The sequence below is a fragment of the Pimephales promelas genome, chromosome 25, assembly GCF_988280905.1.
Source record: "Pimephales promelas chromosome 25, fPimPro1.hap1.1, whole genome shotgun sequence".
NCBI lineage: Eukaryota > Metazoa > Chordata > Actinopteri > Cypriniformes > Leuciscidae > Pimephales > Pimephales promelas.
The window spans coordinates 26,107,092-26,129,667 of NC_142793.1; the positions used below are offsets into that span (position 1 = coordinate 26,107,092).

At 38.2% G+C, this 22,576-nt stretch overlaps 1 protein-coding gene across 9 annotated transcripts in view; it reads right to left on the minus strand.

The window, feature by feature from the left end:
• Positions 1-18,656: 18,656 nt before the first annotated feature.
• Positions 18,657-22,576, minus strand: part of syt7a (synaptotagmin VIIa) — a 102,520-nt gene continuing 98,600 nt past the window's right edge. For 5 of the 9 annotated variants that reach the window (XM_089127622.1, XM_089127623.1, XM_089127621.1 and 2 more), the window contains 3 exons: positions 21,744-21,858; positions 21,457-21,656; positions 18,663-20,465 (listed from right to left, as the gene is read on the minus strand). In XM_089127622.1, coding sequence (XP_088983748.1) covers positions 20,361-20,465; positions 21,457-21,656; positions 21,744-21,858 — 420 coding nt within the window. In that variant the 3' untranslated portion in view covers positions 18,663-20,360. Of the gene's footprint in view, positions 20,466-21,456; positions 21,657-21,743; positions 21,859-22,576 lie in introns of all 9 variants that reach the window. The other 4 variants (XM_089127615.1, XM_089127618.1, XM_089127617.1 and 1 more) reach the window with 3 other exon arrangements.

A 22,576-nucleotide genomic window follows, 5' to 3' on the forward strand; every position in this document is an offset into this window, starting at 1 on the left:
CGTTGGGTTTGCTCAAGCGTGCCGGTGATGTGTCCGTGGCGGAAAAACACACCTTTCTGCAGTCATCTCCTCAGATGGAGTAATCTTTGTGGCATGCGATAGGATATGTAACGGTGAGCTGCATTGGGGGCCAGTGCTGGGTTTTATCAGTGCAGGTGAGATCGGTTCAGGTAAGTAACAGAGCCTTTTTTTACAGCGCCATGAGCCGGAGGTGATCTTTGGGCCTAATCTACACCTTTAAACTCCAGTGGTGACCAGCATAACCCCTTCAAAAGCAGCTTGACAAAACACTTGCTGGCTTTGGTTAGTTAATGTACATAAAACTACGAGGAACCACAGTTATTTCAACAAAAATACATCAAATGTTAAGTGTCACGCAGGGAATTATGGGAATTTCAATTTACGTTTTTTCACTGTAAAATTATACAATGAGTTGTTCTTTTTCACTTTCAAAAACTGTAAATTTAACGGTATTTTACAGTAAAATTACATTAAACGTACCATGAGATCTATCACAGTTATTTACCGTATATAGGACGGAAACTTTCTGTTAACCAACTAACAGTTTTGCACCGTTTTTTACCGTTAAAATCACAATTGTTTTTTACAGTGTATGGGTTCAATATGCATTACTTGACTAAACTTGCGTCATCATGTTTAAATACCTAATTTTTCACGGGCCATACAATGCGAAAACAGTGTTTTCAACAAAGATTGTAAAAAAAGATGGACGACGCCCCTTCATTCTTTTCCATCAGAGAGAACTGAAGCCGCCAGTGTCTCGATATGACGCTGACATCTTGGACTTGCGTGTTTCGGGACCAGTCATGCGCAGTCGTGAGCAGCCGCGAAATCAAGGCCGCGCCCTCATTCTCGCTGAATCAAACGCAAGCACACGCGCCGCACTTTCATTAAGTGTCCTCTGTCTGCTTCGTTCTTCTCCAATGATGTCTGCTGATTGCAGAACCTCGTTAAAGGTGCATTGCGCAACTTTTCATGTTAAAAATAGCCGTTTTCTAACCCATACATGCTTAAACAATCGCCTGATGGGCTGAATGAGCCATTCTTTGATCACTGCGATCGCCTCTATAACCCTGTACAGTGAAATATATAAGAGGGATTCGGGCTCGAATCTGAGACTGGGCGTGACGTCATGCGCGTTCACGCTCGCCTGGCTATGTCTGGCAGGTTCGTGTAGCTATTCGCCGCCGTTCTCCGTATCAGAGAAGACAACTCGAGCGACACAACTCTAGTCAGCTTTCCACAAAAGTAGACGATGGATTCAAAGGGGCTGTTTACACCTGGTCACTTCATGTGTCTTCTGTGATCGGATAGCTATTCGATCGTGAAAAGACCAGGGTGTAAATGCCCTCCGAAACGCATTCGAGACGGATTTGAATTCGATCGCTCAAACCACTTGAGGACGTGGTCTGTGCCGTATTCCAGACGAAACTGGACAAGTGTAAATGCATCTGGTTGTTGAAACCAAGCTATATGTCATGATATTAGTCATATATGACGACGCGCATCACCTGAGCAGCTGAGCTGAGCCCCTTCATCAAGCGCCGCAATCTATCGCAAATCAAAGTGAATTAGTGAAAGTAAGTCGCAGACGCTTAACACTACCATCTTCATTAAAAGTAAAGAAATGAAATGATCTTACCAGTTCTGTTGCCGATCTCTCTTATTGCTGTCTTTGCTGATTTTGAAATTAGCCGATGATCAATAAAATCCAGCTCATATCTGTTGCTTTCGGTGACGTGCACTTCATTAAATCTGTATATGGCGCGGAAAGAGACCGGCTTGTAGCTCATTACCAGTGTTGGGAGTAACGCATTACAAAAGTAATACATTACAGTAACATATTACTTTTTGCTGTAACGCAGTAGTGTAAGGCATTACTAATCAATTTTCAGTAATATTTTACTCGTTACATGTTCAGTGAGGCTTGTATTACAGTTGTATTACAGTGTATTGTCTGCTTTTACTTCTTAAAGGCAACAGACTATGTGAAAGTTTTAAAGCAGTCTTTTAGTGCCAGTTCAGAGCGGTCGCGTCTGTAACATTGTTTTTTCCTCATAATTGCGAACACGAAAACTAAAATAAAATGAATATTTTAAGTTCTATGGAGACTGCAGAGCCAACCCTTCTTCATCCGATTTGCGCAGTGTAATTAACAGAATTACAAAAAAATATATGAAGAGTTCAGATGCAAAAGCCTCTAAGTGCCATTTGAAATTTTCTTCTAGAATGATAATTTTTATCAAGCTTGTATATTTTAAGTTCAGTGATTTCACTTAAATGGCAATGAAGATTACCTATTAATTGTTATTTAAGTGAAATTACTGAACTTAAATATACAAGTTTGATAAAAATCATCATTAAAGAAGAACATTTCAAATGGCATTTAGAGGCTTTTGCATCTTAACTCTTCATATTTTGCCTCCTATTTTTTTGTCACGCATGAATGTGTGTCTTTTCCCTAATATTAAAAATAAAACATAGACTGATATTTGTCTAATGCCTGGAGTCCTTTAAGGAAGTAGCCTATATACGTTTCAATCCATTTTATTTCAAGTTTTGACTGCAAATGTCACGTCTATAATGCTGGACTTCCCCAATTTTAAATAATTTATCCTCAACTAGTTTTGTGGTGTAGGTCTACGTATTTTATAATGTTAACTTCAAATAATACTAATAGCCTAATTTAAAGATAAGGCAGCATTGGATCTGGACGGTAAGGAGAATAACGCTGGAGTTGGAAGAGGTGTGTCGCGATTCTGTAGGTTCGTGGATCTGAGTCGTGTGGCGAATCGCGATTTCGGTTTCATATTGCATATCGTTACAGCCCAAAAGTTAAGTTCTACTTAGTTATTTTGGTGAAAGTAACTCAAAAGTAATACATGAGTAATGTAACGCATTACAATTCTGGGACAGTAATATTGTAAGGTAATGAATTACTTTTAAATAACAGTAACAAGTAATACCTAATCTATTACAGTTTGGAAGTAACTTGCACAACACTGCTCATTACAAACCCCAACGCAAACTCCACGTGAGACAGAAAATAAAACTTCTGTCTGTCCAGTGCCAGGCGTCGGAATAAGACGAGAGTCAACATCGGGAAGCTTGCAACAAACGGAGAGATCTCCGGTCGTCTCTAGGGCTCAAACGGGTAATAGCCTATACAAAGTGATAACTGAACGTGTTTCCATAATAATTCAATCATAAGTGGATACAGTAAGCACAGGGAGATAGATGGAAACAAAAACCGAAGTTTTCTACTACCCCCGTTTCCCCCTCTCACACAAGTGTGTAATTTACTCGAATGCCTTTCCTTTCATATATTTTAAATGACTTGCAGATTTATTACTGTATTACCTCATTATGACTGTAACAAAAGATGTGTGCCGCACAGTGTGCGGCTGATGCTCCTTAGTTATGAACAGCTCGTGCAAACGTGCGTATGTGTGTGTGTGTGTGTGTGTTCCTCCATGAACGCGCACAGCTCTGGTTGCAGTTTCGCTTGTCGCCAGAGGGGGCGTAGTTCTGCAAAAACTCAGAGACTTGCGTTTAGCTCCTTTAAAATAAGGTAAATACAACTACTAACCACATAATCAACATTATTAAAAAAAAGTCCGCAGGTGCTTCAGTGACTATCTCGCACAGAGAACCTGTCAATCATGATGTCAGAGCACCGTTTTTATCATCACATAACTAACTAAAAACAAACTTATTTTAAAAATGAACACTTGGGATTACATCAAAGTGATAGAAACTACAGTAAATGACAGAAACTATCTTTGGAAAAAGGATATGTGAAGTGTAATTTAATTGTTTAGTTGGTCTCGCTTCCCATTGAATAACATGGGGAGGCGGGGGTTATGAGCTATACTAGGACCGGCCACAGGGGGGCGATCGAGACGCTTTGGCTTCACTTTTTTCAAGAATATCATACAGAAAGATGAAGAATTGGGGTTATTCTTTACATCCAACAGCCCTTGTGTGTTGTGCCTGAATTTAAAGTCCGTTTAAAGTCCAAGATCTTTTTAATGCTAAAAAACCCAGTCCACAGATTTCACCCTCAAAGTCTGTATACTCCTCCTGAGCATGAAATAACACAATTTTAAAGATGAAAGAAATAATTGATGGCACCAAATTATTGTCAGGGCTCAAAAGTAATATTTTCATACCTTTAGCAGTAAATGTGTGCTCTGATCTCTTCATTTCAGGGACATTTTTGTTCCTTTTTTTGTGTGCCGATCCGTCATGGTAGATCAGACTTGGTCCCGGCAAGTAATTTTGCATTTAAAAGACGTCTAATAGCCATCCAAACACAGGCCTGCAGATGTCTAGGCTAAAACAAGCTAAATTTGGGCAGTCAGTGAAAATGTGATGGACGTCTTATAACCCAAGAATAGACTATTGTCTTCAATTAGATAACATGCCAAAGAAATGTCTTCTGATGGAATATCATACGTCTCACAACAAGTTATTTTGGCAAAAACAACGTGTAACTAAATTCAAGGTTATTCTGGCTAGAAGTGGGTTAATGGTTATTGCTTGCCGGCTCGTGTTTATTGTGCATCAGAAAACTGGGTTATGGTTATAGCCTCTGCCTTTCTCTCATATGCAAAAGCTCTTTCTCAAATATTTGGAACATATTCAGCAGTGACATGCTTATTGTTAGCATACGGAGGCGTATTGCATTCACTTGAAGAAAAAAAAATCTGCTCTGTTTTTCTGAATTAACGAGTTAATTTTTCATGAGAAAAAAAAAATTTGCTCTGTTTTTCTGAATTAATGAGTTAATTTTTCATGAGAAAAAATTGTTTGCTCTGTTTTTCTGAATTAATGAGTTAATTTTTAATGGAATTTTTTTTTTTTGCTCTGTTTTTCTGAATTAACGAGTTAATTTTTCATGAGAAAAAAGTTTTTTGCTCTGTTTTTCTGAATTGAGTTAATTTTTAATGGATTTTTTTTTTGCTCTGTTTTTCTGAATTAATGAGTTAATTCAGAAAAACAGCAAAAATACATTTTCTCATGAAAAATTAACTCATTAATTCAGAAAAACAGAGCAAAAACTTTTTTTCTCAAGAAAAATTAACTCATTAATTCAGAAAAACAGAGTAGATTTTTTTTCTTCAAGTGAATGCAATACGCCTCCGTATTAGCATACAAGTTTATGATCTTGTATTAATTAAGATTATTTAATGTTCACCCAAATTAGAAAATTCTGTCATCATTTACTCACCCTCATGTCCTTCCATCACCTCAGTGACCTTCTTTCTTCTGTGGATCACGAAAGGAGACATTTGATTAAAACAGTAAAAGCAGACTGAAGTTTAAGTGGTTATACACCAGAAATCATCGAATCTCAAATTGCATATATCTGATGGTTTGGTGCTTGATCATGTGACTTGAGAACAAGACAATACTGACAATCAGCATGGCACCATCATTTGAATATAGAAAAAAAAAAGTGATGACGGACATTTTCTTTAAAGGAGCTGTATGCAAAAAATGTATTTCAATTAATCATACATGTCACACCGCTCTACAGTAATTTGAAAGGGATTGCAGTACCAGTTTTGGCCACAATCTTGCATACGGCTCCTGTGCATTATAGCTTTCATTGAACATACACTCAAAAAATGCTGGGTTGTCTCAATCCAAATTTGGGTCAAATATGGACAAACCAAATGTTGGGTTAAAAAATGTAATTAAAAAAATGAAAAAGTGAAAGTTGTAAAGGTGAAAGTTTCACAGGAATCATATTTGACCCAAATTTGGGTTGAGATAACCCAGCATTTTTTCGAGTGTATGCAAATATATAGAAACTACTCATTTGATGTCTTTGTTTGGAAATACATTTTTTCCTCACCCATTTCCTGAGGTGTTTCTCTTCATCTCTGGAGTGTATTTCAGCACCTTTTCTCTTCTCTCTACCGCTTTGCATTTTCACACTCACTCCTCAGCTTCTTTTATTTTCTCACCCTGCCTCTCTCTCTCTCTCTCTCTCTCTCTCCATCTGTCCTGGGGGCTCCGGGTACTTACAGTGTGTCTGGACTCCGTGTTTTCAGGAAATATCATGTCAAAGCAAATACTGCTTGTGTCCTACCCAGCACATAATGGATGGAGAGAGGAAGCAAGATGGAGAGAAACACAAAAAGGTTTGGCTGTGGTATTCACAAAGATGCCACAGAGAAACAGAAGATTAAAGAGGACGCTTACAGAGCTACGGTCACACATACATACAGCAGTCAGGATTGAACTCGGACATGTAATATGGAAATAGTAATAATAATAATAATAATAATAATAATAAAGGGCATGTAAACAAAGTCTGTGTATAGATGAAAAAAGAATAAATACTAGATGAAAAATTAAGTTTAAAATAAAGCATGCAAATTAAAAATATTGCCGTCAAGTTCAAGCTGAACTAAAACCGTAATAAAAAAGTTAAATAGAAATATTAAAAACAAAAAGCACATTATTAACCCTCTGGGGTTGTTCGGCCCAAATGGACCCGAAGAATTTAAATAATTTTTTTTTTCAAAAATCACAGCTTCCTCGGAATGGTCCGAAATTTGGTGACTTACACAAACACACCAAAAAATTCAGATTATACATGTGTTTTGCATTTTTAAAATGCTCAGTTTGTCCACCAGATGGCATCCATCTCATTTCAAAAATAGCTTTTATGAGGCCTAGGCTTGACGCTAAAATGAAATACAACTTTAAAAAAATATATATATATATATATTTTTAAAAAATATTTTTTCTATTATGTTCAATGTGGGGAAATTTTGTCATAATTATTGCATTAATAATAATTATAATTTTTTTTTTTTTGAAATTTTCTCAAAACACCAAAAAAGAAAAGAAAAAATATTATTAAAAAAAAAAATCATGATTTTTTTTTTTTTAATATAAATCTCGCCCAAATGGACCCGAACACCCCGAGTGTGACTCTGAAACGAACAACCCCAGAGGGTTAAATGACTAAAACCTAAAATTTATGCTAAAATCTGGTGACTTCATAACACCAGAAAGTGCTCTTATTGAACTTATGTCAAGGTATGCAATGCAAATATCTCTATTATAGCAATCAGAATCACTAGATTTATTTGCATTATTATTTGCATTATGTGGAGTATTCGGGGGTGGGGTGCATGACGTCAGATTGAGATTGTGGCTCTTTCATAATCAAACTGTACCAGCAGATTTAGCATCTGAAACAACACTGATCTGTGAGCATTGCCAGAGAGAGAGAGAGGTGTGGGATAGAGGTGTGGAGGGAGGGTGTCTAATATTAGTCCGCTGTGATGTCATGATGGAGCTCCGGGGGGGGGGGTTGGATGTGTGTTGCGACTCAAAGAGAGTCAAGTACTCAGGATCCTGGAACACTGTGTGCAGATCCTCTATTCACTCCAAGATGTACTTTAGCCTCCCGTTCTATTTATAAGCCCTTCTCCGACTCTTCATTTCGGTTCTGCCTGCTCTTCCTCTGCTCGTTCTCCCACTCGGACATCATTCGGCTGTTTTGACAGGCACACAACCAACTGTTCGCCTGTGCATCGCTCAACCAAACACACGTCTGAATCAAAAACTGATTCTGTTTACCTGCAACGTTCCAATGATGATTCATCCTGAATGATTGGCGGTTTGAGCTTCTTTTTGGGATTTAAAGGGTTAGTTCACCCAAAAATTAAAATTATGTCATTAATGACCTTCGTCCTTAATGACATCATTTTACATGATGTCATTAATAAGGTAATTGTAATTGTAACAATTTTTTTTGCATACGCCATCACTGTTCTTCTGAATCTTAACCCTCTGGTGCTCTTCCGTCATTTCTGACCGAAAAATTTTCTGTTTTCAATTTTTAAAAATCGCAGCTTCATCGGAGTGTTACGAAACTTGGTGACTTTTATGGCATTGTGTATGTGAACACACAAAAAAATTGAGGTCATGATCTGAGCATGCTAAGTGGCCTTAAAAAATAGTCACACTTGTGGTCTTTGGTCAAAAATGACCCCATAGGAAATGAATGGGAAATTGTACAACAAAAAAAAAATGATGAAAAAATGTGAGTTTTTGTTTTTCTTCAATTTTTTTTATAAGAAATAGTTTTTGAGATTGTTTCAATTATATATTCAAATCCACCAAAAAAAAAAAAAAAAGTGTTCATAAACAGCTGGGGAATTCACATGCCTCTCCATAGAGAGCTGTACATGCCATCTAGTGGTTACACCATGAGTCTACGCTTTTTCTCTATACTGTAACCAGATGGTGCTAATTTTCTTCAAAAAATATTTTTTTTCTGAAGGCCTAGACTCTATATTAAACTAAAATACTGCATTAATATTTTTTTGAAAAAAATATGTATATTTTTCCATGGCAAAAATAAACCATAAATATTGCATAAATATTAATAAATTCAATTAAATTGTCTCAAAATACTAAATTAAAAAGAATAAATATTATAGAACAAAAATAAAAATTGCATTGGTTTTACTGGGATGGAGAAAGTTTCATTTTTAGGTGTCCGGTCACTTTTGACCGGGAAGATCACAAGTGTGACTAAGGGTTAAAAGTGATCTAACAACAGAGAATGCAATTATTTCCCAAACATTGTCCAAGCACAAACAGAATCATTAACAGAGCCCGTTAAAGTGGTTCACCCCAAAGGAACATGTTGTCATTTACTCACCCTCACGTCGATTCTGTCTTCCTGTAAAAATGTCCAGAGGCTCCTTTCACTTTTGAAGAACCAGAAACGTTAAATGGAGTCATTATTATCATGGTTCTCATTCTTAGTAAAACTACAGAAATATACGACACATACTCAGTGTGCAATCAAACTGTGGCAAATGAATATGCCATGGTAAAATTAATAAAACACTCAATCTCAATATTACTGGAGTGCGACAAATGATTTCAGATGCATCACCTGGTGTGGTGACAAATTGTTGTTTCTATTTATAGACAATTACATAATTAAGACAAAAAAAACATTATTTACCACCAAGCCATGAATGAATAAATATATACGAATGAATAAATATGCGAACCACTCACAATTTCACTTTGGGAGAAAAATCTTGAACGCCTGCTCAACATTTTTCAGTCGGGAAGTCGTCGGGCCAATCAAATTGCATGGGCGGGCTTTATACGATGATGGACAGGTGATCTGCAGTTATATATTGTAAGTCAGGTGATATTTTCAAGATTTGTTATCACAACATATTTTCTTTTGTCAAATCAACTTTATAATAATTTATTTAGTTGAGATAACTTATTATTTTGAGTTTCTGATGGTTAAATTAATCTCCTTCATTGTATTAACTCACTTTTTCCAGTTCAATCAACTTAAAATTTTAGGCAACCCAGGTTACTTACTTTTTTTAGTTAAACCAACAATATTTTTTTACAGGGCCGTATCAGACTCCTGACTAGAACATGAGTGTGGCGATGAAGCAGTGATAAAGTAACGGTGAATAAAGACTCAACGCCAGATGATGTACAAATAATTTAGTCTATTTTATTATGGAACATAGTCATAACTGTGCTCCTTAGCTCCGCCCACCCTCACATCCAATCACGTGGAAGGGTTTGGGTGGGACAGGAAAACAAAACAAAAGAAATCCAACCAATAAATCACAGTCCGCTCGGCCAAAAAAACAGGAGAGGCTCGAAATTGGGAACGCTTTTCTGGACGAGCGTGTCAGACGCCTCTAGCTCAAACCACAGCTCCCCCAAAAAACAATAAACTCTCTACTGCCCCCTATAGGATTCCCCAAACATTCAGCAGCTCCAGAAAGCGGAGTAAAGACTGCGTGTACGCTACACTCTTACAAATAAAGAGGTTTTCGCAGTACAGAACCGTTCAGGCCCAAAAATTACTACTTTTCACAGTACAGAACCTTAAAATGGAAACGTTAAAGGTTCGTCCTGGAACTACAGATGCCGATAAAAACCTTTATTGTTAAGAGTGCATTTTTAAAACTCTATCCAAGCGTTCATGGAATGTTTGAAGTTTTTCGTGACGAGTACGAGATTAGCGGAAGAGCTTCAGGAAGAGCGAGGCGTCTGAAACACGAGCCCAACTTCAACACTTCATCACACATATATAGCGTCTCATGAATAAACACACACTCAAGACAAGCAACAATAGGATTGAAGATGAAGATAGACATCTTAGTGGGGTTAGACAAACACACAAGTCCTGACGTACGACGCAAGTCCTTCGCCAACCGCTCTGCGTTCCCGAGCTCTCTCCCGGGCGCCTGAACCTCGCTGTGTTCATCAACGTACAAGAAACCAACAAACACACAACCAATAGAAAGGAAACAACACATGCCATATGATGCCACTGAAAGAAACTAATGACAACGAGGAAAGAACGAGAGGATATAAAAACATGTGGCATCCCTCTGCATTTACAGAAAGCATGTTTAACTGGCTTTAGATCGCCTCTATTCTGTGATCGCTCACAGGCAGCTAAATCTATACAGTACCGTTATTCTTCAGAGATTTATAGCTTCTTCTTTTTTTTTACACTGTACAAAGTTGGCAAAAAAATACATGAATAAATACACAGATTGTACACATGAAGCGTGTGTTGAGACTCCGAGCGCTGTATCGGACGTAAACACTAATATTCTCAGTCTAAAATGCTTGTGTTGTTGAAGTTTCATTACGTCGGTCAGCACATTATAGCATAATGAACACGCGGTGAAACTTTATAATTAAAATGTGTGTTTGTGTTAGTGAAGTGCATGGCGATGCGGATTGAACTCAAAGTGCTGAGCACAGGTTTTATTGCCTGCAGATTATTAGAAGTTGTTGTAACTCGATTTTTTTCATGCTTGATAAAAACTTCTGGCCTGACGTCTCTATGATATCCTGCTGCTTATTATTGTCCAAAAGCCTGGTGAGTTCTGATGCCAATTTCATGCGTTTTTTGTTGTTGTTTGGGGCTATTTTAGCTTGATTAACTGGATCACGTCACATTTTTGGGGACATTTTTAAAAATAGCTCATACGCCAATCAAAAGCCAATTGATGGTGCTTGCCTAAAAAAACTTTTGCTGATAATTTACTCACCCCCGTGTCATCCAAGACGTCCACGTCTTTCTTTCTTCAGTCGAAAAGAAATTAAGGTGTTTGATGGATTTTCTCCATATAATGGACTTCAATGGGGTCCAAACGGTTCAAGGTCCAAATGAGAGTTTCAGTGCAAACTGTTCAAAGGCCTTTAAACGATTCCAGACGATGAATAAGGGTCTTATCAAGCGAAACGATCGCTCATTTAATAAATAAATAACAAAGTTTAAGTTTTATAAGCTCAAATGCTCGCCTTGCTCTGTTCTGTGATGCGCGTTCGTGACTCTCCTGTTCATCAAAATGAACGAATCTTTTTTCGAGTCATGACTCAAAGGGTCCTTGATAAGGACTTATTCATCGTCTGGGGTCGTTTAAAGCTGCACTGAAACTCTCATTTGGACCTTGAACCGTTTGGTCCCCATTGAAGTCCATTATATGGAGAAAATCCTGGAATGTTTTCATCAAAAACCTTCATTTCTTTTCCACTGAAGAATCTTGGATGACACAGGGGTGAGTAAATTATCAGCAAAAGGTTTTTTTTTAAAGTGAACTACTTCTTTAAAGGGATAGTTCACCCAAAATATTTACTTCTGTTATTTTCTCAGCCTCAAGTTGAGATTCTTCCTTCTGTTGAACACAAAAGAAGATATTGTGAAGAATGTTGGTAATCAAACGGTTGACGGCCACCATTGACTTTTTTGTTTTGTTTGATTACCAACATATCTTCTTTTGTATTCAACAGAAGAAAGAAACTCATTAGGGTGAGTAATGATAACAGATTTCTATAATTTTTGGGTGAACTACCCAATACGAGCCAGTGAGGGAGATATGGCCGCAGGGCTTCAGTATTTCAGGTTTTGGCTGTGCATGTCCGTGTAGAGAGAGACTGGTGGATGATATCATTAGGGCCTGCAGCATATGGGACACAAACAGGCTTCATGCGCTTGTTCTACACGAGTGTGTATCTGTCTCAGCTGACGCGGCTCTGAGAGCTAGCTGTGCTAGTGTTTCAAACTAAAACAACATGGTGCCATTCTGAAACTCATCACAGACTGCAGACGTGTGCATTTTTAACAGCTATTTTTACCCTTCTCCCTTCGTGTGATTGTCTGGGGCGATTTCCATCAAAGACAAGCAATGAAAATATTCTCTTCTATGTTAAAAAAATATACTATTTAAGTTGTCAATTACACAATGACAAAAATCCAAAGTTTTGCTGTAATTGACATGGTATCTATGCTAATATGAGGTGTGTGACGTGATAAGACATACGTTTGGTTTGTCGTCTGCTTTCTGTTATCATTGTGTTGCGATTGCAGTCCACAGTGAAATCTCATTGGTCCAAAATAACGCTACTTGTTTTAATATTAAACATCACATTTTCTAATTGGCTTGGGAGCATTTTGGCCCTGAACATCTCTCCTGATTAGGTTTGGAGAAATTAAAATGATTTGGCGGTTCTCGACAGACGTTCACGAAGAGCGATCGGTCTCGTCATCAACACACGGTTCATCGGGAATATCTGTTTCCAGTACAAGTGACAAACAGAAACATGTACAATAAAGTTCTTACATTTTTGCGCAGTTATTTACAAAAAAATGTCTTTCAAAACATGAAATCAGGAGACTTCTTCCATTTATCATCAACATTTATGATCAAGAATAACAGAAGAACACGAGCACGCACTCACACACGGACGCACAGAGAGTCGAACAGAAAGAGAAGAAGAATTATTACTTGTGGCGTCGTTTTTAACGTCATTCAGAAGAAGTCGCACTGACTAAAACCCTGACAGGGAGGAGTCACGCTTGCTGACGGACAGCTCGTCAAACCAATGAGGAGAAGCGCACGGGGAGCTGGAGCGGGAAGTGCGTGAGACAGAGACTGACAGACACAAACCCCTTCCGGTCGACCACCATGGACATTATTTCGGAAAAATATTGACAACAAATATTTTGATCTGGTTTGAATTGTGCCCTGAATTACACATATGATGTTTGTCAATTTAAAAGATACAGTTTAAAGTCAAGAAAGTCGCAGTTTGATGTAAAAACGTTGAGGTAAGACTGTGAAAATACGTAATTACAAAGACTACAAACCCCAAAGGCGCACATTTTCTCTCAATGAATGAGGTTAACTTTACTGAGGCTAATGTCTGTCATTGTTTCTACAGTCTTACGTTATAATCGTGTTTATAAACGAGTGTGTTGTACCAGACTGCACACACACACACACACGAGCAACGGATCTCGCTCGTTGTTTCGCTTCTCGGGAGATGTAGTTCATTGAGCGATTTTCACATAAAACTAAAAATTACTTTTCTCTTTTATGACAAACGGCGACGTTTTTGACTTTCAGAATTATCTTTTAAATAGACAAACATCATATGTGTAATCGAGGGCACAGTTCAGACGGAATACAAAGATAAGTTGTCTCTCGCCATTGACTACCATTCACATTTTTTCCGAAAGGTCCCATGAGCCGGAAGCGGAGGGGCGGGACTTAGGCCATCACACACAACACAGAACCCGCGTCCACAGGTCAGATGAGGCCATTTACATCTCTACTGAAGATCTTTTCCAAAATAATCATTTTTAAATATTTTCTAAAACTTTTTGTTTTAAAAAAAATCGTATTTTAACATAAAAACATACTAGCGTATGTCTTTCTCCAAAACACGAGCTCTCTTTATTATCTCAAATATTTCTCTGAGAAATGAGACTAAATGGAGATTTGTGTGAGGAAAAAAACAATGCATCTCATCAAGCTTACACTGTGCTAGATTCGATCTCCTTACTATCTCGATGATTTCTCAGAGAGGCTGAGAATGGAGATTCGCACTTATTTGTCTCATTAAAAAACGACCCAAGTAATGACGTATGCATCTCCTCAAGTTTATATTTAGTAGTGTGCGCTCAGAAAACGACAAATTGGACTTGCGTGTCCTCTAGTGTTTCAGTAGATCTCAGTGACGACTCAATCTGAGCTCAGATCTCAATATTCTCATCACAAAAGAGTTTCTGCTGTCCACATCTCTTTTATAGCTCTACTTTCACAAACATGAATAAACAAACCATGGCCAACAATTGAGAACACTGTCAGTGATGATGATGCAACCGGCTGCAAACACACACTAAACTCATTTTACTCTCTCGCTTTCGTCTCTGAAGAGCAGATAATCGCACGGAGGAGTGACTGATGTATGTGTCTTTCTATGGCAAGCCGTTTTAGCTTTTATTCATTTCCAGGATATGAATTCTTGATATCAACAATTACATTGTTGATATCAAGAATAGACATTTCAACTAGTGACAATTTAATTATGGATATCAGGAATTCACATTTTTACTAGTAACAATGAAATTATTGATAACAAAAATGATATTTCTACTAGTAAAAAATCAATTCTTGATATCAACAATTGATTTTGAATGGCAGCCTATGGTGACATTTCACTAGTGAAAATACAATTACAGATATCAGCAATTCAATTGTTGATATCAAAAAATGTCATTGTTGATATCAAGAATTCATATCCTGGAAATGAATAAAAGCTAAAACGGCGTAGGCTGCCATTCAAAATGAATTGTTGATATCAAGAATTGATTTTTTACTAGTAGAAATATCATTTTTAATATCAATAATTACATTTTTACTAGTAAAAATGTGAATTCCTGATATCAATAATTAAATTGTCACTAGTTGAAATGTCTATTCTTGATATCAACAATGCAATTGCTACTAGTAAAAATTACCATTTTTTATATCTGAAAATGTATTTCTGATATCACTATTATTTCAGATATCTAAAATGGCTTTTCTTACTAGTAACAATCACATTTATGATATCAAAAATGAACATTGTTACTAGTAGCAATTCAATTGTTGATATCAAGAATAGACATTTCAACTACAGTAGTAACAATTGAATTCTTGATATCAAAAATAAAGGTTTTTACTAGTAATAATTAATGGGCTATATGCACGCATAAGTTCCGCATTTGACGTAAGGATGCTCGTCCATTTCCGGTTGTGTAGATTAAAGCGGAGGAAAACCGGAGAAAACGGGATTATGGCAGAGTCTTCAATATTTACTGTCCTCCCGTCTTTGAAACGAAACGTACATACGTTTAGATGTAATTTTATATATAGTTATGTTTATTTAATATAATTTTAAAAAGAAGCATAAACACAACGAGGGGTGTCTGTTTTATCTGTTTTTGTGACTAACGTTTCATTAGTATAACCATGGAGTATAAAATTCAATATAAATTCTCGGTATTGCATTGGACTCTATGATAGGCGGAAGTTATCGAGCATCCTTAATCCTTCACCGGAAATAACGCCGTGCATAGAGCCCATTTAATTGGTATTTCAATTAGTAAGAAATCAATTCTTGATATCAAAAATTGGTTTTGAATGGCAGCCTATGGTGACATTTCACTAGTGAAAATACAATTACAGATATCAACAATTCATATCCTGGAAATGAATAAAAGCTAAAACGGCTTGCCATATCTTTCTGATAATGTTTGTGTGTGTGGGAGCGAACAGGGGAACTGCAGCGGTGTGTGTGGGAGTTGTTTTTATGTTGTTGTTTTTTTATCAGTAATTTGGTAAAATGAAGAACTGGAATTATTGTTGCTGGTTAATGAGCTGAAAAACAATTGCATGCATTTGTGATTCTTTAAAACAGCATGAGTGTGTGTGTGTGTGTGTGTGTGTGTGTGTGCGAAAGAACTTCAGTTTTCGTAAAAAACAACAACAAACAAACAAAAAACAACCTAAAAGGTCCAAGTAGAAAATAATTTACAGTGACACTGACTGCCAAAACAATCATCCTGCTCTATAACACACACACACACACACACACACACAGGTGAACGCAGGTGCACACACACACACACACACACACACACTTCTTCAGACTGCTGACCGAGTCCCATGAGAATAACTACTAAATAAAGCTCAACTGTCCTGCATTTATTCAGGAATTATTAAACCAGCAATGATTTGAACCCCCGATGAAGTGTGTCGTTTCTGCACAGCTAAAATACAGACATTCCTATATTATACGCACTAAAGTCAAGCGAGACGCTGACATGATCCAGACTCACAGTGAACATTAAACGCTAACATATGACACACATTAGAGAAGTTAAACTGCACAGGAACTCAAACACTGATTCACAATATTTATTTGATCCCGTCAGCAGCACGTCACACACACACACACACACACACACGCACACACACACAAACTAGCTTCGATTGGCGAAGCAAAAATCAAGGTGACCTTACATGTGACTGCACACACACACACACACACTAAAAAAGTGCTTAAACACACACGCATGCACGTGCACACACTCAGCAGATGTGGCGTCTTGCACAATGTTTGTGTACGCTAAAGGGTAAGATATGGAGAACGAACACAAACACACGCAGTTTAAGCGCTACTATTATCTGATTACATTGAGCGCATTAGACGCTCCACTGATCTGAGATGGCTTCTGGCTCAAAGCAGATGTATTAAACACACACACACACACACGGGTCGAGTGTGTAAGACTGCAGAATCGAACAGCCGAAGATCCTTCTGGTGTTTTTCTTCAGCGCGAGTTTACCAGTAAAATCTAAAGACATGAAAAGTGCACGCGCTCACGAGATTGGCCGTATTGAGGTCACATGACCAGATTAGCTAAGTAGGTCGTCTGAATATTCTCTAACAACTTTGGTTGTAGAATAAATTAATAATAGGCTAGGTGATATCTGTAATGCTACATCCACACCAACAGGTGTCAGTCCAAATCTGAGTTTAGTGCAAATCCAATCAGATTTATGAAGAGTTGAAACGGATCACACTGGCCACAAAGTCAAATTAGCCCGTGCTAAATAAACTGAATGTTAAACATTGAAGCGATGCACATTATGCACTCGTTATGTTACTAAAACACACATGTAGCCTAACGTTAGCTCTAGCCTGTCCTGTTAAAGGTCTCAGAATAACTAGTAGCAGGAGAGAGAGAGAGAGAGAGATGCCTGTGTGTTTCCATAGACATATACACTAGACCTCACCTTTGGGTTCTAAGCATGCGTCAAAACCGCCGCCATCTTGGAACAGGGGTCTTGTCATAGGAAGTAGCTAGGTAATGCTGCTATCTCTGCCTTTACTTCGAATTCATTGATGGTGGCGGACTTTTGTGCAGCGTATGATTTTCACGGATGAAATCTGAACTAGGGAGAATGTTTTTTTTTAAAATGTTAAAAAAAATTGTTTCTGGAATCAATGATAAATGCATGTCTGACCGTTGGAACAAACCAAAAAAACAAGAAAAATCGCATTCATGATGATTTATGGTGATTTTATTTGCGTTAGACCTGTGTCTGATGCATTTAAGTGGAGGGGCTCCCCTGTTTCAAGATGGCGGCTCTATTGACGCATTCGTTCCAATGAACTGCCGTATCCAAGGTGAGGTCTAGTGTATATGTCTATGGTGTGTTTCCATGTCACGCTGAGCGTCTAAACACAACTGCACACACACTCCGTCCCCATAGTGACCCTATGGCAACGGCCGCATGCTAACACACGCCTCGTCATGCCGCTAGCAGCCGGCCTGCATAAACCACACACACACACACACACAAATGATTCGACAGAGAGAGTCCAGTCCAGCGTCCCCGAAACGCTCTTTAAAACGCTCCTCCCTTAAAATACAAAAAACTATTTATTATTGTTACAAACAATTGCTATTATATTTCTCAGTTACACCGTTAAAAAGTGCAGCTCACATTTCTCCAACTCTTCAGAGGAGAACAAGAGTCTCGTAATAAGACGGAAGGAAGCCATGAGAAAATAGAGCAGCATATTCACACACTTTGATTATTTGAACATCAATGAAGATACACATTAATGCTGTAATACACACACAACACCCGTCAGGAACACGTCACCCCCAAATCAGAGGAAACAAATGCCAATTATTGTTTTTTTTGCATATAGAAAATAAAGCCTGTATGTAAAGGACACAAATTAAACAATAATGTTCAAATATTCATGCATTGAAGTGTTAATTGCACAGCTTTAATGTAACTAGAATTAATCTAGCGGGATTCACAGAAAGAAATCCTTGATGCGTTATGGGGGAAATGTGCTTAAAAATTACAATTATTATTGCATTATATTTTACTATTCATATTCATATATAAGGGCTGTGCCAATTAATTGCGATTAATCGCATCCAAAATAAAAGTTTGTGTTTACATATTACATGTGTGTGTGCTGTGGATAATTAATTTGAATATACAGTATATATAAGCACATATGCATGCATACATTTAAGAATTATTTGCACGTAAATACTATATATATATACACACAAATACATAATCTATATTATATATATATTAGGGCTGTGCAAAAATTAATTGCGATTAATCGCATCCAAAATAAAAGTCTGTGTTTACATAATATATTTGTGTGTGCTGTATGTAATTATTTTGTATATATAAATACACACACATGCATGTATATATTTAAGAATTATAAATATAAATATTTTATATATGAATAACACATTTTCTTAAATATATATAGTACATGCATGTGTGTGTATTTATATATACAAAATAATTACATACAGCACACACAAATATATTATGTAAACACAGACTTTTATTTTGGATGCGATTAATCGCAATTAATTTTCGCACAGCCCTAATATAAATATAACTATTTTCTTAAATATATACATGCATGTGTGTGTATTTATATATGCAAAATAATTATACACAGCACACACACACACACATATATTATGTAAACACACTTTTATTTTGCATGCAATTAATCGCAATTCATCTTTTTAATCGATATAAATATATAATTTTAATTGTAAAACATTTAATCATCAAGGTAGCTTTAATTTATGCTTGTTTATATTTAGTTTGTATTAGTTATTTATGGCATTGAGCAATGCTTGATAATTTAGTGAAAGGGTCAAATTTATGGTAATAGCATGAAAATATGTTTTATTATCGTTAACTTTTCAAATGCAAAATATCATTTCTTTTGATTTGGGGATAAAGCATGGACATGTTTCTGTGAGATTCACACACACACACACGTGCGCGCGCGGGTAAAGGCAGTGTTTTCCCCGTTAACAGGAGTGTTTCTGTAAAAGATGAGCACACACACACACACACACACACAAAGAAACACGTCACTAGAGCAAAGTGAGGCGAGAACTATCCGGCACGAAACCCTTTGCTTCTCTATTTCACAGCAAATCTGGAAGAACAATTGGGATTGGTTTCTTCAAATGTCCTTTTTATGAAAAATGATGACATCAAGTTTGTGTGTGTGTGTATTTTTTTCCCTTCCATCTGGATTTTCCTCCTGGAACGATTGTTTTCTTTTCTCCGGCCCGATGGTTAATGTTTTTAACGATAATTGGGTTGGATCTACGACACGTCACTCACAGCACACGGACGACAAGGGATCCCGAGAAAAACAGGGACTTCACTACTATTGTGCCGGCGATAAAGAGAAAAGCAAGAGAGGCGAGGATGGCGGAGTCCGTGAGTCTCCAGATGGCGTAAGAGAGAGAGAGAGAGAGAGACACTGGAAGGAACAAAGACACGGAAAATCAGGCCTGGAGAGGTCGGGGAGAAAAACAACTCGAAACGGAGACGAGAAAGAAAACGAGGGCGTCTCTTTCCCCCTCATGGCTTTAATTACAGCGGCGCTCCGGGGCCGGCGGACCTGGAAAAACACAATTCCCAGAGTTCCTGCGACTGGATCCGTTTCAGCGGTGGCCAATTTAAAGGCAGCCAAATGAGCTCCCATGAGCCTCCGGGGTCTAGACGTGGGGTTGGCGGATGCGGCCCGGGGAGCACGGGGGAACGATGGATAAACCTCATCCTGGTAACGTGTAGTCGTGGCGCGAGCATCTGCAAATGGCTTTGTTGGATTTCGTGACTATCCCAGAGTCCCGAACGGACGCTAACGCTCGAAAGGTCGTGTGATTAGCGATCGGTGAATCAGCAGGCCTTCACACTACACGTTACCAGAGTCAACAGAGACGAACGTGGAGGAGAGATTCAGAAGCTTAAAGGTTACAAGAGTGGATGGCTAAAAGTACCCGTGTTGTGCCGCCTGGCAGCAAGTTAGTCTTGTGCATAAGGACGGGGTTTCGGGTCAAAGGTCAGAAGGGGTTGGAGGGAATCATGGGAGATGGAGAGGGCGAATCAGGCTTTGAGAGCGTGCCACTGCGCCACGTTTGTGCGAGGCCGGCTCAACATGTCCTTCCAGTGCTTGACCTCAGCGGGACCGCTCTTCCATGACAAGTAGATCTGAGAGAGAGGGCGAGAGAGAGATGCGAGTCAGCAACACTGAAGGACACAGAGGGTTCTAGTTCGCTTATAAAACTTAAAATTTGTTATTTATTTATTTATTAAATGGCAGCTCGTTTTGCTTGATAAGACCCTTATTCATCGTCTGGAATCGTTTAAAGCTGCACTGAAACTGTCTTTTGGACCTTGAACCGTTTGGTCCCCATTGAAGTCCATTATATGGAGAAAATCCATCAAAAACCTTAATTTCTTTTCGACTAAAGAAAGAAAGACGTGGACATCTTGGATGACACAGGGGTGAGTAAATTATCAGCAAAAGTTTTTTTTAAAGTGAACTACTCCTTTAAATCAGTAGCGGATTATAATTTTTAAGAAATTCCAGGATTTTCTCCATATAATGGACTTCAATGGGGACCAAACGGTTCAAGGTCCAAATGAGAGTTTCAGTTCAGCTTCAAAGGGCTTTAAACGACACCAGACGATGAATAAGGGTCTTATCAAGGACCCTGACCCTTCGAGTCATGACTCGAAAAAAGATTTGCTCATTTTGATGAACGAGTTCGAACCGGAGAATCACGAACGCGCATCACAGAACAGAGCAAGGCGAACATTTGTGCTTATAAAACTTAAACTTTGTTATTTATTTATTAAATGAGCGATCGTTTCGCTTGATAAGACCCTTATTCATCGTCTGGTGTCATTTAAAGCCCTTTGAACAGTTTGCACTGAAACTCTCATTTGGACCTTGAACCGTTTGGTCCCCATTGAAGTCCATTATGTGGAGAAAAATCCTGGAATGTTTTCATCAAAAACCTTCATTTCTTTTCGACTGAAGAATCTTGGATGACACGGGGGTGAGTAAATTATCAGCAAAAGTTTTTTTTCAAAAGTGAACTACTCCTTTAAATCAGTAGAAGATTATAGTTTAAGAAATTTACCCAGTACATTTACATTTAACACACACACTAGCACAGTATGCACATATTGTCACCTTTCCAATGACGTCGTTGCGGCTCAGTCGATCCTTGTCCATGACGGTGATGATGATGGTGGTCTCTCGGAGAACATGTGCCGGCACGTCAAAAGGGAAGGATTCGTTAAAAACGGGGTTCAGGCAGCGTTTGATGGTCACTGTCTTCTTCTTCTCCACCCGCTTGTCTTTGTGCATTAGCCATACTTTTACATAGGGGTCTACAACCAATCAGAGAACGAGAGAGCGTGAGTTCTGCAAACGACACAGTTCAATATGTTTTAGTAATCATACGAGTGTGTGAGTACCTGAGGTGCCCCCGATGTCCATGGCTTTGAGGTTGCGAGCTTTTATGATGTTAACAGTGATGGTGTTGGCAGTGGGGTTATAACACAGAGACAACAGCAGATCGCCACGTCTTCCCTACAACACACACACACACACACACACGTCTTAAACCGGCTTGGAAGAGCTTTGAGAGTTGAAAGACGAGGGTTCAAGAGATTTCCACGACACATGCGCGAGAACTGAACTGAAGTCGTTGAATGAGATCGCAGTTCTCGCGCATGCGTCGTGGAAATCTCTCGAACTCTCGTCTCAGGCCCGTTGTCAAACAAAGTCGTTGTTTTTGTTGTTGGTTTTTCCCTACGCTATCTCACGACCAATTCGTACGAGTGATTAAAAAGCGGCTAATTCGTACTAATTCATACGACCTCACTCGTACGAATTCGTACGATTTGCCCAAACCCACGTGATTGGTAGGTTTAGGGGCGGGGTCAGGGGTAGGTCATTCGTACGAATTCATACGAATTGGGCAATTCGTAAAATAAGTACGATTTAGCAAAAATCGTACGAGTGAAGTCGTACGAATTGTTACAAATTAGCCACCTCGTAAAATTCGAACGAATTCTCGTGAGATCCGGTTGTTTTTTCGCACAAAAAGTATTCTCGTCACTTGATTAACTTATAGTTGAGCCACTGTAGTCACATGGAATATTTAAACATTTTCTTCGATGGCTTTCTGGGCCGTCAAGTTTCGGTCCCTTAGGAGCCTATGCAGGAGTGATCCACCTTTAGTAGTGATTTAATCAAAAATATCTTCATTTGTGTTCCGAAGATGAACGAAGGTCTTACTAGGGCG